The 17,660-nt window shown below is 37.4% G+C and overlaps 1 protein-coding gene and 1 long non-coding RNA gene across 2 annotated transcripts in view; both read right to left on the bottom strand.

Moving 5' to 3' along the window:
* nrg3b (neuregulin 3b) overlaps window positions 1-14,502 on the bottom strand; it is a 122,349-nt gene extending 107,847 nt beyond the window's left edge. The window contains exons 1-2 of the mRNA XM_088001027.1: window positions 14,418-14,502; window positions 13,793-13,928 (exon numbers count right to left, since the gene is read on the bottom strand). Coding sequence (XP_087857153.1) covers window positions 13,793-13,928; window positions 14,418-14,502 — 221 coding nt within the window. The remainder of the gene's footprint in view (window positions 1-13,792; window positions 13,929-14,417) is intronic.
* The window catches only part of LOC148153727 (uncharacterized), a 239,395-nt gene that overhangs the window by 172,149 nt on the left and 49,586 nt on the right, over window positions 1-17,660 (bottom strand). The window lies entirely within an intron of this gene.

The following is a 17,660-nucleotide window of genomic DNA, read 5'->3' as shown; positions in this document are numbered from 1 at the left end:
AGAGTTATGTTAAAATATTAAAACATACCGCCCTGCCATGATGCTGATATCAGTATCTTGCTGGTCCACCAAATTCTCTCGATGAAAACCCTCCAGCAACAAATGCAGCATAAAACACGAAATATGACATATCTCGTACACTATCTACTGCAGTATACACCGGCATGACTCAAACAAAGATGCCGCATTGGCTCCCAGAAAGAGAAACAGTTGTTACCAAATTAGGTTCACATTGATAGAAATGATGGCAGAGACTCAAACAGTGAGCATGACAGGGCTCCATGTTTCAGAGATGTTCAAAGGTCATTTCACCAAGTCAAAACACAGATCTATCAGGAACAAGGTGGGTCTCAAATCTAACAGAGGGAAGTCCAAGTTAGATCTGCAGTAACCGATAACCGGTCTGAAGTCTCCGCATTCAAACATGCAAAGTATCTGATAATGTTTCAGATCAACAAGGAGCTTCGTAGTAGACGACAATTCTAATTCAAACAGTTTTTAAATTGAGTTTACGGTTGCTCCATTATTAAAAATTGATATTTCTTCCCCCTGCCAAATCAAAGGAAACCCCTGTGGTGGAAACATCGAATGAATACATCAGAAAACTTGAGAATTAGACCACATCATCAGATAATGATGCATCACAGATTCCCTGTTCTGTTTTGCATTTTCGATCAGTCCGCCGTCGTGTTTTTATTTTCACTTCCCCCTGCACAAGCTCAGCTAATCTAGCGAGGTTTAAGAAACCTATGGGTATACACAAAAAGACAAGCTGCATCTGTTAAGCTATATCTAGACAGTATATTGCAGACAGAAGTTTTGACAAACAGAAATAAATGAAAAACATTAATGAAAATGTGTACAGATCATTCTCAACTGAATCAAGACCTTCTAATATTAGGAGAAAAAATTGCTTTATTTGAAAAAATGGGAACAGAGACATTGACACTTTGACATTATGAAATCCAAACTAATATCCCTAAAGGCAGAGCACAGTGGGATTAATATACAAATGCATTTTCTCCCATGACGTTCCTACCTTTAATAATAAAATTAGCACAGCTCCCCCTGGTGGACTGCAGGCGATAACTCTTTCCTCAGGTGAAAACTATATTTTTTGACCTTCGCTATACTTATGAATGAATCCACACAGTTACTATGCTGTATGTCAATGTGAACACTTAAGCAATCCAATAGGTAAGACATACCATGTGGAATGACCAAATATCTGTCCTCTGAATGATGAAAAGCCTGATAACAGAGCAGAAACCTTCAGAAACTCCATGTGTGCAGCTACAGATAAATCAAAAATATTTTGTGCATAAACATACTTCATATGTGCTCTGCTGTGTCCACTGCAAAATAAAATTAAAAAAAAAAATCATTTAGTCTCCACATCAGTAATGAGAAGCAGCTGTTATACTTCACCAGCTGAGCGCCCAATGAAATAACAAGTAAAGTGCTGCAGGCAAGTAAGTGAGACTGCTGCTGCCTCCAAATCCAATCCAGTCTGTTCATGGTGGTTACAATCAAATGCTCTCTATTTACTTGCGTTGGTTTAATGTGGCAAAGAGAAAGTGGAGGGAGGTGTTGCATTGATGTCTTTGTTGTCATCTCATCTGTGAGTCGCTTACGTTTTGAAAACAAATTTTGCACAGATTTCCCTTTAGATATCTGATTTTAAAAATGAAATGTATGCTAACAAAAGTATATTGCTCTTTTTACTGCCCCATAATGTGAACTGAAAGCCTGAGAGTTAAGTTTTTTCGGCATAAGTCAACACAGAGGACAAATGTGTTTTACATTTAAAGCTGAAATAAGATAATTTAAAGGGACAGTACATTTTCTTGACAACATGTCCATCCCATCCTCTTTAGGTCTTGTAGCATGAAAAATGAGTCTTTGTGTGCCTCATGTCAGCATTCCTTTGTAACATCTGCCTTGTATAGGTGGTGCTTGTGCATTATGCAAAATATAATCATAAAAAAAGAGAAATGGGTGGGAAATGTGTCATTTAGATGGATTAGTATACATGAATGGGTAGATAGATGCAGAAAGGTGAATGTTAATTTACAAAAATGTTTAAAGTGTCAGTGAAAGATGGATTCTTTTTTGTTTCTTGTGTATCTAGGCTCTTAACAAAAATAAAATAATAAAATAAAAAACTAATTTAAATCCAGGCAAATGTAACTGCAGGTCTGTGCTGTTCAGAGTAGTTTTTATTGGGAAAGTCCTGACAGGGTTCTGGTTCTCCATATTAAACAGGGGCTTGACTAACTGTGTACAGGGAATTGTCCACTTTGTAAAACTGCCTGTGGTGTCCCTGTCCAAATAAACTTGAATGAATGAAAGAGGCAACTCCACCATGCGCTGCTAATCTAATGCATTTGATTGAGCACTGATCATCAGCGTGACCAACAGGAGTTTTGGCAGACTATTGATCCGGACCACACAGGTTTGTGTTAACATGATGCCAAGACATCAACAATGATCTGAGAGATGTAGTCACTGATGCTCACCACTCTGGAGAGCATTCTAAGGTAATTTCTAAAAAATACGAAGTCCATTATTCAGCAGTGAGAAACGTTATTCCCAACTGAAAAGCGTTTATGACAGTTGGCAGGTTGGATGGGTTCATGATATTCTCTTTATTGCACAGCAGCACCAAGCAAAGCATATTAGCACAAACATGTTAATTTTCAAGAAAGGCAGTGAAGGGGTCATCATGATTTGAGCTTGTTGTGCAGCCATGTGACAATGTGCAGCCAGTGAATCAACCATAACCTCTCATGCAGCTTAGAAATAGATTTCCATGCAACAGAGCAACTAAAGGTTGGCTGAAAATGGGATCATTAACCAGACAACGATTCCAAACACAACAGTAATCTGCAATCTGCAATGATTAGGACCTCAGCTGGACTGAAACGCTGTGACTGGATCTTCAGAAGGTTGTGCATAGTCAGATATTTGCATATCTCAGTAAATTGGAGCAATAATACAAAAAAGGTAAGTTGAAATGATTAAAAACATAAGAGACTGATACACTCATACAGAAAACAACTCCTTTAACGCTGTTAAAAAAAGTTTTACAAGATATAAAACCATGAATTGCAGTTTCTTTTGACCATGTTTGTTTGACAAATTGTACAGAGCAATTCATCACATATTGACAGTTTTTACACTTTCCCAATATGTAAAAACTGTGTATATAAAATGGAACCTCGGAGAAGGGAACTTTTGGTGCTGCATTAATCCTCAGGGAAATCCGTGGATATAATGTTTCATTCATTTTTGTGCTGATCTATATCTGCTTCTTGCTTGGTGAGGGAAAAAACGAGATAAATGCTAAAATCTTTATAAAACGATGACACCGGATTTAAAATTAGGACCATCACCCAGGAGACTGGATTTTCTTCCCCTGTGGGAGAGGTAATGTCACATACTGGAGCATTTTTCCAGTTGTTGTTGCAGTTTGGCTGTTTCAAGTAAAAAAAAGAAAAAAAAAAAAAAAGAACATTTCCTCTTAGGTTATTGAAATCACAGGTCAAAATATGCTCCTTTGAAACTTTGCTAACCTAGAGGTACAAGGCACACTTTGACCCTCTACAGAAAGCTTCTCTTCCAATTACTTGGTGACATGTCTTGTTTCATTGGCGCCTTCAGCGGACAAATGATGTTACGGGACCAATCAGTATAAAGAGTCACTCTGTTGCCTGACCTTCTGGTTTGTTCTTCTTGCAGACTTTTTAGACTTAGATTTTTTGGAGGAAGCATGGCTGTTTTGGACGAGTGCCTCCTCCAATTTTGGATGTTGTTCAGCTGGAAGAATTTTTGGTCTCACTCCTGTGCTTTCAGACAGTTGTAATGCAAACACAACTTTATTACAACTGAAGTTGTAATGTGGATGTTTTTCTTTTTTCTTTTTACAAAAATAAAAACAAAAAAACAAAACAAAAAGCAGCTGATTAGCATCCCAAGCGCTCAAATAAACTACAACTCCAAACCCCAGATGAGTTAATAGAAGGCTTCATGAGTGCAGAGCAGGACCAAAAACAAGAGAGAAGAGAAAGGAAGTTTAAATCATGTCCTCCATCGTCCATAATGAGTAAAGATCCTATCCCCCACTGCAACGTCTCGTTTCCCTGCTGTCTGGCTATACGGACAGGAAGCTACTTAAAGAGGAGCAGTAAAAGCAAATTAGATGGATTATCTGTACTTCTGTACTTGCCAACAGTTGATGGTATCCCTGATATTGAGCTTTTAGCATGCCACAACTGTGATGAGGTTGACAAAGTTTCGTTCAAAAGCTTCTTCAAATTTGTTGCAAGCCTAACCGCTAAAGGGTGAGTAAAATCACTCCATTTATAATGATGTGCTGTTTTTTTTTGCATTTCTGGAGGTAAGGATTTTAAACAGAAGTACGTTTTTGTCAAGTTTCTCCTGACCGACGCTTCAAGTCAGCAACTTTTGGACTGCTTCTCTTCTTTGAATTACAAACAGGATGTGCAAGTTCAGCCGAGGTCTAAGACCAGGCGTTAGTTTGTCAAAGGCTGTTGCCTAAAGGTAATTCTGCTCTCACATTTGCAGCCATGTGGTTTTCATGCAGCTGCTAGGTGGGAAAAGCGGGTGGACATGGACCATTGGCTTTAAGCCTGGAGAACGTCCTCCGATCAGCAGGGGAGCGGCGGCACCGTGGATTAGTGCAGCCTGTCAAGGTCTGACGCTGCAGTGACAATTTAATCGCTGAACTGGCTCTCTATCGAAAAATAAAGAAATAAATAACATCAAGATGAGAGGAAGGAAAGCAAGAGAGCAAAGTTAAGAGGCTGAGCTCTTCATTTATGTGATATAATTTGTCACATCAGATTCTCCTAACACTGCTGTCAATGTCTCCTGAGTCCAGGAGAAAAAACAACATCAACAGGCTCATGGAGACACACATACAGACTTGAGCGCATTCAGCTTATCCCTAGGCTTAAGCCCAGTAGCAAGCTATCAATGAAAATCACTCATTTCCCCTTAGCAGAAACATTCTAGCTTTTTCCTTGAATTCTTGAGGAAGTGTGCATAGATTTTTCACTAGCATGCACAGTTCTTTGGCAACGTATTACAGGATTACTCAGCTCAATATCACCAGGTAGCAATCACCACACGTGATTGCTACCTGACCCGTCCAATCAAGAAATAACTTAAAGTCAACCTGCTGACATGAACTAGACTAAAAGATCTCAAACAACAACACATTGCGACCTTATCTAAAGTAGTGAATCACAGTCTGAGCATTTAGTGACAAATGTCTAAAACATAAAACAATTAATCTTCTTAGGAGTAGTTGGCCTATCAAGATATTTCAAGAATGCATTAATGAGTCATCCACAAATGATACCAGAGAAAAATCTAAAAAAAAAACTGAGCAAAAGCTTGGTTAGGGCTGGTTTATAATGTTTATGATTCAACGACAGGAACGGACACAAAATCCGTTTTCCAGCACTGCTCAACTGAAAGGACAATATGATAATATGCAAAAAAATATCTTGGTGTGACTTCCCAAATTATTCTGTGAAACGATAACAAAATAAAGGCTTTGAAGGCTTCCTCCACAGCAGTAGAGAAAAAGACTCATTGAAAGTTATGGCAAAAGCTGCTACTTAATACCTTTATGGGCAATTACTTTTTCACGTAGGGATGAGTTAGTTTGGAAAGTTTTTGTCCATCCAAAATGATATTATAATATCAAAACTATTTTATGTTCGCTCAAGTAGTCTTTAAACTGAAGAGTTGAGCAAGTGTCGCAATTAAATCAAAACTCCACATATCTGCAAGGTGGCAAATGCTGTTTAACAGCATAATGAATACCAGTTCTTTTTTTTTATTTGGCAAAAGATGTTCCTAAAAGTTATCGATTCCCACAGATGAAGTCTGAGCGAAGAAAGCATAGAGCAAAAATCAATCATCCAATATCTCTCTGTGCTGTATGCTAGCATAGCACTGGGTGAAGCAATCAAATGTGCAAATCCCATTATGAATTATTCACAACAGCCGTTATGGATACCATTAGGTAGCAGTTATCTTGATGTTTGATCAATGGGAGTTGATGGGTAAAATATGATGCAAAAGACAGAGCATTTGATGTATACCAGCAGAGCAGGCTCATGAGAAGTGAGTCAACAACTATTTTTTTTCACCTTCTGGTTCCAAACTAATGAGGGAAGAGGTTACCATGGTGATGGTAGACATGAGCCGCCGTTCCTTGCCAAGCTTTTAATGCAAGCACAAAGACACACAGGGGTTGTGATTCCATCTAAGCTGTGAAGAATAAAAGTGAAGCCATTAAATTGGTTCTAATTTCCAAAGGAGTGGCAATACAGAAAGACATGGGCAAATCTGACCTGCTCCTCCGTAATCATCTTTATAAATAGCATCAACCTTTTTATACCTCTTCTCTGCTTGTCAGTTTAATTCCACTTTTATTTGACACCGGCTGAACCTATAATTATTCTAACATTTTTTTTTCCATTTGATTAAAAGTCAACACTCATTACAGCAGGATTGCCAAAAATGCATTTTAACATTTTGAAGCTGAAACATTTTAGATCTTTTTTTTTTTTTTTCTACATGCGATTACACAATTCAGGCCATCAAATCTTTTACATCTATAATTTCCACAAATTAGAACAAAAAGTGTTCAAATATCCTTGGAAATTAAGATGGTAAATTGTCACTGTTGAAATCAGCCATTAAAATGCAAAACGCCTTCTGTTTAATTCCCTCTGCTCTGCTGCGTCTGGCATTACAATTTTCCTATGGTCTCGATTATCACTATGAGTTTGCATATCAATAACAATGAATATTATTCTAAAGCCATAATATATTGAAATTGTTGGGCATCAATGCAAAGACCAATTAATGCATATTCTCGTCATGTTTTGGAGAGATGATGGCAGAATCGAGTTGTTTCAAGATAAGAGCAAACTTGCAACACCTTGCGTCATCTGGCAACACAAGGCAGCTGCTGTTTACTGTTGTTGATACAATACTCATGCAAGTCAGGAAGCATTTTCCTTAAAGAATTTCACCATGTGATATGTGCAAGACGCATCCCTTTTAACGCCTGTCGTGAGGATGTTGCCAGAGGAGTACATGCACATTTGCATGCACCTATCATCATGTCAAATGTGTGTGACTGTTGCTGTTAGATTGGTTATTTTTGACCAAAAACCACAAGAACAAGCAACAAAAGAATATAAAAGACTTTGTGAAAATCTGTAACAACCAAGATTACAGCAGAGATTTTCAGCGAAGGAAAAACTGTTCTATTCAAGTAGAATATGTCATAGTTTTATTATGCAATACAATCATTTCACCGAATTTCAGTATGTTTAACTTTGATTTTATGTACTGCATATACACTCTGAAAAATGTGGCTTGCATTTGTGTTCATGGCCCCCTGAGGCAAAACTTTCTACTCTTCACTGTGGCTACAGCTGCAAGTGTCTAAATGCTAGAAACAAAAGATGCATCCAATTATTTGCTAAATAACTAGCTGTCAATGAGTTTTTGAGTTTCTTTAGACTGGGTACGTTCACTAGTTTAGCCCACCTCATCTTGTCATTTCAAAATGTCTTCTTTCTAAAGGGCTTCTATTAACTGTACAAGCCTGGTATTAACCAGGCCTATGTGTGTAACAAAACTGATCCCAGGTTTCCAAAAGATATAGTAAATCACAGTAAATTCGTAATTCAACTGGGGAGTAATTTTTGGATCAAACTGGTTGAAACAGATGCTTCCCCTTGACCTTTCTAGTTCCTCAGGTATCTCTGCCATACATTAAAAGAGGTTTGATGATTTGAAACATTAAAGTGCGACAAAAAGGGAAGAAATATGTACGGCGTAAATATATTTTCAAAGCCTCGTATCTGGGTCAGCGGACCAGCTGCTGCAACACAGGAGACACATGGGAATTACGACAAAGAACAACTTCTCTTTCAATTTGGAACATCATAGGACAGCTTCACCTAAAACACAGCTGTTAGCTGCTGTACTTAGGTTTGGGACACTGTGTACAACATTTCAATAAAGGGAAAACATTTCACCAAGAGGTGCAGTTGTTTTAATCACCAGATCTCCCCTGTGGTTCCATAAGACAGGCGAACTCTGGCAGTCTCTCCTGTTTTCTCTTTACCTGGACGACGATCATGAAACAATCCTACGGTGGAACGAAGTCATTTTATCAGAGTAGCAGTGAAAAATGTGTAGATTTGCATACTTGACACTGATCTGTTCTTACAACTCTACATCTACAATGTAAATGAGCATTTTTTGTGTGTGTTTCATAACAGTATGTGGTGACTCATGCATAAAATATGCTTAGTAATTCAGATGATGCATGTTCTTTATTTTTAGACAGCTACAAAGCAAGCATTCCCAGCACTGGTGTGAAATAGATTTTAATAGGTACATTTAAACTGACTGACGATGTGGAAAGTTTATTTTTTTTTTATTTTTTGTTAAAATTTTAATTTTAGAAAAGTTTTACACAGCCTCCTATTCTCCTGTTTTGCATATATTTATTTTCCTGTAGCTTTAACAGCCCACATGCTTTGGAGTGCTAGCAGTTTTTCTTGTTGCTAATCAAGAAGAGTAAACATCTCTGCAAATTGAATTAAAGGCTTGATTTACCCTAATTAGTGGGCTGAAAATATCATTGGCATTTATGCTGCACTCCTCTCCTGTGTGTGTCTATGTTGTCATTTTCAGAGGTCAGAATTATATAAGTTAATTTACTTCTTCTGTCTTGAATTTACATAAAGCCAAAACTACGCCCCAAAATTGTATTAAAGGTTTTTTTTTGTTTGTTTTGTTTTGTTTTTTGGAAAGCCTTATTAGCTTTGGCAAATGAAAAATGGTTGGGCAGGAGAAGATTGGAGGAGAGGGGAAGAAAAAGCTTCAGGATTTCCAATCTGTTCGCAAAATCATAATAGCTTGCAGATGTCCTCTTATGCTGACATCTTATAATCTGAAAAAAGAAGGAAAGTGTTTAATGTACAGAGTCTTGCTAAAGTTCAACCTCTTCAGATTACAACCCCACACTATAATTTCATTTTGTGATATGTTGTGTGAAAGACCAAGAAAACGAAGCACGTAATTGCATGGTGAAAGAAAAATAAGTGATGGTTAGCAACTCTTTTTACAAACAAAAATCTGAATGGTGTGACTTGACGGCTCCTTGAGTCTTGGAAGATGTGTCCACCGGAGAGTGTGTATGAAGAAAAAATATTAAGTCCTGCTACAGAGATTCTCAACTGAACTTAGGTGTGCACAATGTCTTCCTGTATCACCTGGTATTTAGCTCCCTCTGTCTTCCCTCCAGCATGATGCTACCATCACCAGGTAAACAGCGAGCGGAACGTCTTGTGGTTCTCTTTTGACAAAGGCGTTTTTTATTCCACAGAGCCCAGCGCCTGCATTCTCAAAGGTTCTCTGAATAATCAGCCTAAAAATCCAAGGAGTCCCAGCTTAAGAGTTGTTCAGTCAGTCGTTGAGAGCAACTCTGAGCTAAGAGACGATTAAATTCCCATCTTAGTGAGGTGTGGTTGACCCTGTTGCTAGGTGTGATTCTGTCAACCATCTTCCCTGCTAAACCCTCTTGAAGATTTGAAAGATAATCCATGGAATTTGCATCGAAAATGTTTAAAACGTCTCAAGAGAATTTCTTTAGTAAAGTGTTTTCTTTTCGTGGTAAAAGGTTTTGATAGTAAAAGTTCTCTCAAAGCAAACTCAGAGCTCACACTTTACTCATTGCACCAATGTCGTTAAACAACATCCACACGGCAGTGATTTTTGAGTTAAATGATTATATTCCACCGATTTAGTGGGTGAACTTCTGTCAGGAAAAAGAAGCAACCTTTCAGCAAAAGTACCTACAACCCTGTAATCATTCCTTCACACAACAGGCACTCAACTGCAGGAAAACTGGCAGACAGTGTCTGTAGGTTAGGTCTCCAAGTCTCTCCTGAGCCCGATATTCAATCATTCAGCCCCCACTAATTATAGCCCAGAGTAATGATTGTTCCAAGTCTTCAGGGTTTTCTGATGCTCTTGCACAGGTGATACATTTCAGTCCATATCAAACCTGATCAGCTTAAGTTTACAAAGCTGGAATGGGATCTAAAAACATCAGAGAAAACAATAGAAGTGTTTTGTTTTAATGTACAGTCTTAATGGTTTATGTCTTTGTACACTAAATAATAAATCATCAGTTTAAACATTTTGATAAATAATAAATTGTGTTTGTACATAAGACCACGATACTTGGTATGTTTGATTTTTTTTTTAATATTTAATTCTCTTTCAGAATATTGTCTCATGCTTATGTTTCATCCCCGACATGACACAGATCTGTTTTTTCTCTCTTTTTGTTATCACTTATTTAGCAGATGGAGATGTAAGCTTTGCTAATCCAAGTATAGGTACTAATGAGGTGTTTTATTATTATTCACTACCAATCACATAACTTCTCTCTCAGGAGAACATGTCTGATCATGTATTGTTAAAGCGATATCACAGTTCAGTGCTGATCTCCACAGTGCATTTTACTGAAACAACCAGGCAAGTAAAAATAAGTTAAAAGGGAAATATTGAAAGCACTTGCTTTATTTTTTTTTTTTGAAAACGTAATATAATCATATCTGTATTGCTTAAAAGTATTCTTTGCTGTCTGTAGATATGTTTTTTTATGTATCATTTTATAACCTTTTTCCTATATTTTTCTTTTTAATTATATTCATCTAGAGTAGGTGCAACAGCAGCACACAAACCCAGTGCTAGTCCAAAGTTTTAGGTACCTGCGATCAACATTTCTGAAACTGTGAAAAGCGAAGTTAATAAAATATGACGTGAATTCTGAAAAGCATAAAATTAGAGCTGACACATCTCTTTAATATTGCAGCCAATATACTCCTGCATGGTCAGTACCTCCAACTTTAGAGAGTAAAAATACTTTAAATGCAGTTTTTTTTTTTTTTCCTCGAATATATCCTGAAGTATAACCTCAGATTTGATGAGATTGACAACTGCAATGAGGTTGGCAACCTTGACTCTCTGGGCCGTAAAAACCTTTAACCTTACCCTTATGCATCGAATCTCAATGCTTTATGAATATCTATCTGATTCTATTCTTCACCTTAGTGGTAAATTCAAAATTTTAATAATCTATTTGCACAATCAAGAGTACAATTAGTTCCAGTTATTTTAATGAGCAGAAGCATGAGCAAACATTTTGTTATGCTGTGCTGCATGATTTTCAGCATGTTGGGAAACTGCAGTAAATCGTTTCGGACGGCGTCAGCCTGCTGTACGTTGCAGCGTTCAACTCATGCTCCATGTAGTGCAGTGAATTTGAACAATTTCACAGCAGACTCTTAACATTCCCAAGGTTTTTTTAGATTTATGATCCTATTTATGAAACAGGGAGCCATTTTAGCAGGTAATTATTGTACTGTGTCTGGTAGTTATCAACACAGCTGTAGTCAAGAGCCGTGCTTGAATATTTGCAATTATTAGCCCCCGTGATAAATTTCACTACCAAGAATTCATATTTTGCTAACCTTAATAGGCTGTGAATAGCTAGAGGAATGAGACTATCAGCAACTTATACATGGGAAATAAAGTATGCTCAAATGAGTTGCACTCAATATTATTTTCAAATTCATTCGCAGTCCCCACTTATAAGGTTTCCTTCATTTGTGGCCATGACTTCTAGACTCTGATCTGCTTCACCTCAATTTCACAGCCGACATTACTGTTGAAATGCCTTATCAGCTGTCTAAAAGCACTTTTATGTCTTCTTATACTTTTCTCCTCCTTTGTGGACATCAATTATTTTCATTTTCAGAATGCTACAAAGATGCTTTGACAAGCCCGAGATTGCTAAGAGAGTTGCTTTGACAAGCCCGAGATTGCTAAGGGAGCGTTTGAAGAATCTGAAATTTGCATCACCTCGTCTCTAACTTTGTGCCACAGGTACTGAAAGCTAATTAAGATCTGCAACATCAAGGGGCCACTCTGTTTTGGGGTTGCCAAATATCTGGACATCAGCACACCCTTTATTAAAATGATTTTATCTAACTTATCTTATTTTATCTGTGGCTACTCATTTCACCTTCGCTCCTGTAAAATCCAGTTCATCTTCTATTCAAGGAAAGATAAAGAAATGCATTTTCTTCTATCAAAGATAGTAAAACATAAATAGATATCACTAAAGATCAGTAAAGCCACCAGCCAGCTGCAGAAATTTTAATATTAATAGATATGTAATTGTTTATTTGATAGATTGTTGCATAAAATAGAATTTTATGACAAAAAGCCCCACAATGGGGTCATCTGTTCTTATTCGTCATTTCAAACATGCATCTCCGGGGAAAAGAAAAGAACTTAGAACGAATACAATGTATGATCAAAGAGAGGTCTTGCAGAAGCTCCTCTTTTAAACCTTTCATTAAAATGCATCACAGATTAAAGGGGTCATATCCGACAACATTTATTCCAAGGTTAAGATATGAGAAGAGAGACATGTCATGAAATTGCTATCATTATTGAAGCTTTTGTCAGATCAAAGCAAGAACACAGGGTAAATCATATTTGGACCCAGTGAGCCTTTTGCATAGAAATCCTTTAATACTTTGGGTTGTACAAATCAAATAATTTGACTCATGATGGTTATAGAAATTAGAAGTTTAGATTCATTTCCTCAACAATTTCCAGTTTAATTTGTTTTGTTTGTATAAGAGGAAACAATCAAGTCTTAATTAAAATGTCCAAAGTAGAAATGTACCAAGAAATTGCTCATTGGTCAGACCCAGTCAATTTTCCACATCGTTGAGACTGACTGGTAACCAGATGGTCGAAGGCTCAAATATCTGACATTTTTCCAGTGTGTCAACACACCATATGAACTGCTACCAGATCATACTGACAAGAAGAATAAAATCTTCAAGAAAGAAAATCCACATTTTCTACATGTCGAGACATGTCTGTGGTTTATTCATGCTGGGAGAGAGCAAAACTTAAAGCAGATAACAGTAAGGCTCAAAAAATACTTCTTCATCCCTTTGAACTGTTGCACTCTGTCTGTCGTGGAAAATAATTGATTTGGCAGAATAAGGTTACGATCTATGGTCTTTTGAAGAAAACCCACAAAGACAGCGTCAAGTAAAGCTTTTTATGATTAGGAATGAGCAATATGAAGTAATTTTTTTTTTCATAATACTGAAAAAAATTAGTTAAAAAGTAGTAAAATGTCACTGCAACAAACATGAATATAACTCTAAAACCACTATAATATACTTGCATACTCTATTATCAAACATTAATCTTTTCAGCACTCAAGATGCTGTACAGCAGTACACAATAATGGCATTCAACTTTATTTTCTGATATATTAGTAACAAATAACACCATAAGAAACAGTATTCTGCTCTTTGAGCAAATAGTAGCAAGTTTGGTATCTGTCCTAACCATATTGTCACTTTTAGGGGTCAAACATTATCAATCAGAGTTTATCTTCAACAAAATCAATCACAGTTTTTATTGCAATAATTGTTTTTCTCTGAGATAGTGATAACCAATGCAAAAATTAACCATTCCTACTTCAGCCAGATGAAATTCTTTTAGAGGAAATCCAACTCATTTTAAATTGCCAAAAAGTTTAAATTGTTGCACCTTCGTAACCGGGGTTATGAAATGGAGGAGAAATGGAGGATACTAATAGATTGACAACACAAATATCACTTACCTGCAGTGTCTGTGAACCCCAGCCACAGTTTCAATGATGGAGCATTCTCCATCATTCAGGCAGAAGGCCCGGTCCTTATCCTCCACACACGACTTAAAGACCTCTGAACGAACACTTGGAGGTGTTGGGGCAAGAGCTGAAGGGACAGAGAATGAGAAGAAGGGTTAGAGTTGGAAAGAAACAATGTTTCTTCCCTGACTTTCTTTTCCTTCCAAAATCCTAGCTAGCAGAGAAGCATATGTTTTCATTCTTTTACATTTATTTGACAAATTGCTCTATAGCATTTCTTCTAGTGTACTAAAATGGCCACTCTACTCAGACTGGAGGAGGCATTTATTTGTTTCTGATTTATGAAACTGTGTGGGCTAAACATAGAAAGCTTGGGGATCTTTTTATTTGGGAGGAAACGATTAATATGAGTATTCTCAGCTTGACTGTTTCTGTGTGCCTGATTAGATAGAGAGGAAAATGGTGGCAATTTAAAACACTCTAAATTGTTTTACACAGTTTTTCCACAAATAACAGCACACCCACGTTTTATTCTTGGTTTGCTCCGTTTTAAAATGATGCAAAACGAAGTCCGGCCGGTGCTTCGACCTGCATGCTGCCGAGCAAAGAGGCAGACCGGGGACAGTCCGGCTGATTTGTCGGTAATTTTCTGCTTCCAGGCTGACCCTAAACTGCTCCCTCATGAAGAGCATGGCTGCCATGAGCAAGCACTGCAATGCAGGGTTCTCCACCCAGTGAAATATGCACAGCTGTCAGCCAAGTTATCAGAGCAACATAAATATTCTGTGTGAGACTGCACACTAATGGGTGTGAATAAAAAAAACCCACACAGGGACACGCATGCATACCCCTCCACACACACACACACACACACACACACGCACACACGCACGCACAGATGCACAGAAATGATCACTCTCAAGCACTTTTTGCACCACGTAACCAAGCATCGAAAATGGGATTGACTGGTATTATGCCCAATGCCATGCCACTTCAATTGGATTACACACAAATTCTCTGTTCATCCATTTACTTTGTGCACCCGGTCACACCTTTCTAAACACACTTTTATTCACAAGTCGTATTCCGGTAATTGTCTTTCATTTTGTGTGAATCTACCACATATTTCATGCCTGATCGGCTTTGTATTGCTCTCTCGCTGGAAAATGACCTTTTTTTTTCTCTCTTTCTTTTTATTTCAGCTGAGACTTTTGTGACCAACTGTATGAGGAGACAGGGAGGGAAAACTGTAAAATCTGTTTGTTTTGTCTTGGAGTCCAGTTTTGTTTATGGCTATTGATCTATAAATCTAGGGCTTCTTGATGTAAGACCTCAGAGATGATGAGAGATCAGAGGGAACACAGAAAGAGATATATGCTGCTCTCGGGGCCAACAGAAACACCGCACTGGCAGAGTTAAAACTCTAAAGGATAAAATCATGCCTCCTGATACATTTTCTATGTACAAAATGTATTAATTATATTTATATGTAGATACTTGAGATTATAACCAGGTGGCCACTTTCCATCTCCAATCCCAAGTTGGAGCAAAAGCACATAATAAATGCAGAAATAAAAACGATGAAATAACACCAAAGAATAAGAAATTCATAAAACAGCCTTAAAATCTATACATCTGTGCATATAATCAATGTTGACATTTTGGGCTTTCCAAGAGCCAGTCCTTAAGATGTTGTTTTAAATGAGATGAGAAGTGAAAGGTCCCTTATGAGAAGAACAATACGGAAAAGTAGAAGTTTTCCTATGTGGAACCGAACAGACGTCCCTACACCTGCCATCTTTCACTCACTGGTATTTTCATTATTGAACCATAGAGACGGAGCATCTTGATGTTTTACAATGTTGTCCCAACTTAGTCGTTCCTGTTATTGGGCTATAAGGCAATGATGACATGATTTAGGTTTTTTTATCCAACACCTTTAATGTGTGTTTATGAACTTATTTCAACTGGTTTCACAACTGTTTTGCTGGCCAATGAAAAAAACGTATCAGTATGTAATATGAAGAGTAGTCATGGCATCAAAGTGTAACTTGGCACCTAGAGTTAAATTATTTCTTTTCAAAATTGGGAATCAAAGAAATCTTTGAAGTGTTGCACCCTTTATAGTTTTTTTTATCTTGGATAAAAAAAAAACAAAACAGAATCACTTCCAACATTTGGAAGTGATTCTGTGATCAGTTTTGGATAAATTAATATTTAAATGAGATCTCTGGATCCAATCAAGCATTTTAAGATACAACATAAAAAGCTTATGGTACTACTGACTTATGGCTGACATTTCTAAAGTTTTTATGAAACAAGGAGGAAATTATATGAGCAATTAAGAACAAAAGGACAGAGAGAGAAGGTCCTACACAGCTGAAGTGAACATGAATGTTGACTTTACAGAAGGCAAATGAAGTTGCATAAAAATACATATGAAAGCAGCTCTGAGAGGTATCATGTTTATGTGGCACATGTGTTTTTATTTAGAGGTCTTCAGTGTGTGGGGATAAGAAAAAAAAACAAAAAAAAAACGTTGCTTTCACTCACCAGATTGTACACTGTAATATTAATTCCACATATTCCCAGAGTGGGATGTTCAAAAGGTTAGCTATTCCAAGATGCTTCTTTATTAATAGAAAATAGAGCACAATGGTCCCAGTGGTGAGCACGTCCCTCGCAATAATTGTCATGGCCTTCAAAACTCCCTCGTATCCATCATTTAAAAAGCAGCAGTGACTGGTGGCGCATGAGGGAAACAACACAACAGATATTCAGAAACAACCCTCTAAATGTTCAGTCAGAGCTGAAAGTTTAAAGCTTAATGTCTTCTGACGAAACTGGATTTGCACTTTATGGATGACCTTCGGTCTACTGACAGGGTAGCCAAGGTCACAAAGAGGATCATCTGGTCTAAATCCGCTCGAAAACGTTACAAACATGCTGCCCTCTCCAAATTGAACAGCAAAGCTGGAGCAAAGAGCCTACCCTGATCACTGATCACTGATCTCCGATGACGCAAGCACAGTCTCTATGGAGAGTGCCACAAGTACGGCAGCCATTCATGTGTCGCATGTTGTTGCCGGAGCAGGAAGTGGAGGCTTAGAACAAGGTCATGGAGGCACTGATAACACGATACTCTAGGAATCCATGATGATATACGATAAGTCCATCTTATTTTTTTTGCTGCAAGTGAAGGAACTCAAACCGCAGCAGCAGATTTTACATTCTCCCTTCATACAAATATATAGATGTCAGTTTGTTCCTAGGAACAAACAGGCGACATCAATGCTCACATTATAAGAAATATAACAAGTAAAAACCTGGTAAAGCAGAGGTGTAATAAATCTGAAGTTTTTGGGTTTTTTTATATACTTTTATTGAATGAAAGAAGCTCATTTCTTATGTTTGCTCTAATGTACATGTGTCAGACTCAAAACCTGGGGGGCAAATCCAGGCCACCATAGCTTTTTATGTGGCCCTGTAGACTGTAAAGGGTTACATAAATGAAGCCTTCAAGGTAAACAGCTGCGTGCTTCCATATGATTGTATACAGGTGGATTTTACCTGTATACTGCCAAAATAATTCAATGTGAATATGATCAATACACAGTAAAAATGCCGGTGTTGAATTAACACCCACAGTGTTAATTTTAACACCAACAAAGTGTGTATATGTGTCCAAGTCAGCTGGTGTTAAAGTAACACTTTTGAAAGTGTTAAAAGATTGACACCCATTTTTTTGTTAAATTAACACCAGACATTGTTAATATTCAACAATAGCGAGTGTCACATTAACATTACAACGGTGTTAGTGTTAAAATATAATGTTAAAAGTAACACCAGTGTAGTGTTG

Source organism: Poecilia mexicana, unplaced genomic scaffold (assembly GCF_051168715.1).
Source record: "Poecilia mexicana isolate PSO_F unplaced genomic scaffold, ASM5116871v1 scaffold_19, whole genome shotgun sequence".
NCBI classification, from domain to species: Eukaryota; Metazoa; Chordata; class Actinopteri; order Cyprinodontiformes; family Poeciliidae; genus Poecilia; species Poecilia mexicana.
This window is presented reverse-complemented; position numbering and strand designations above follow the sequence as displayed.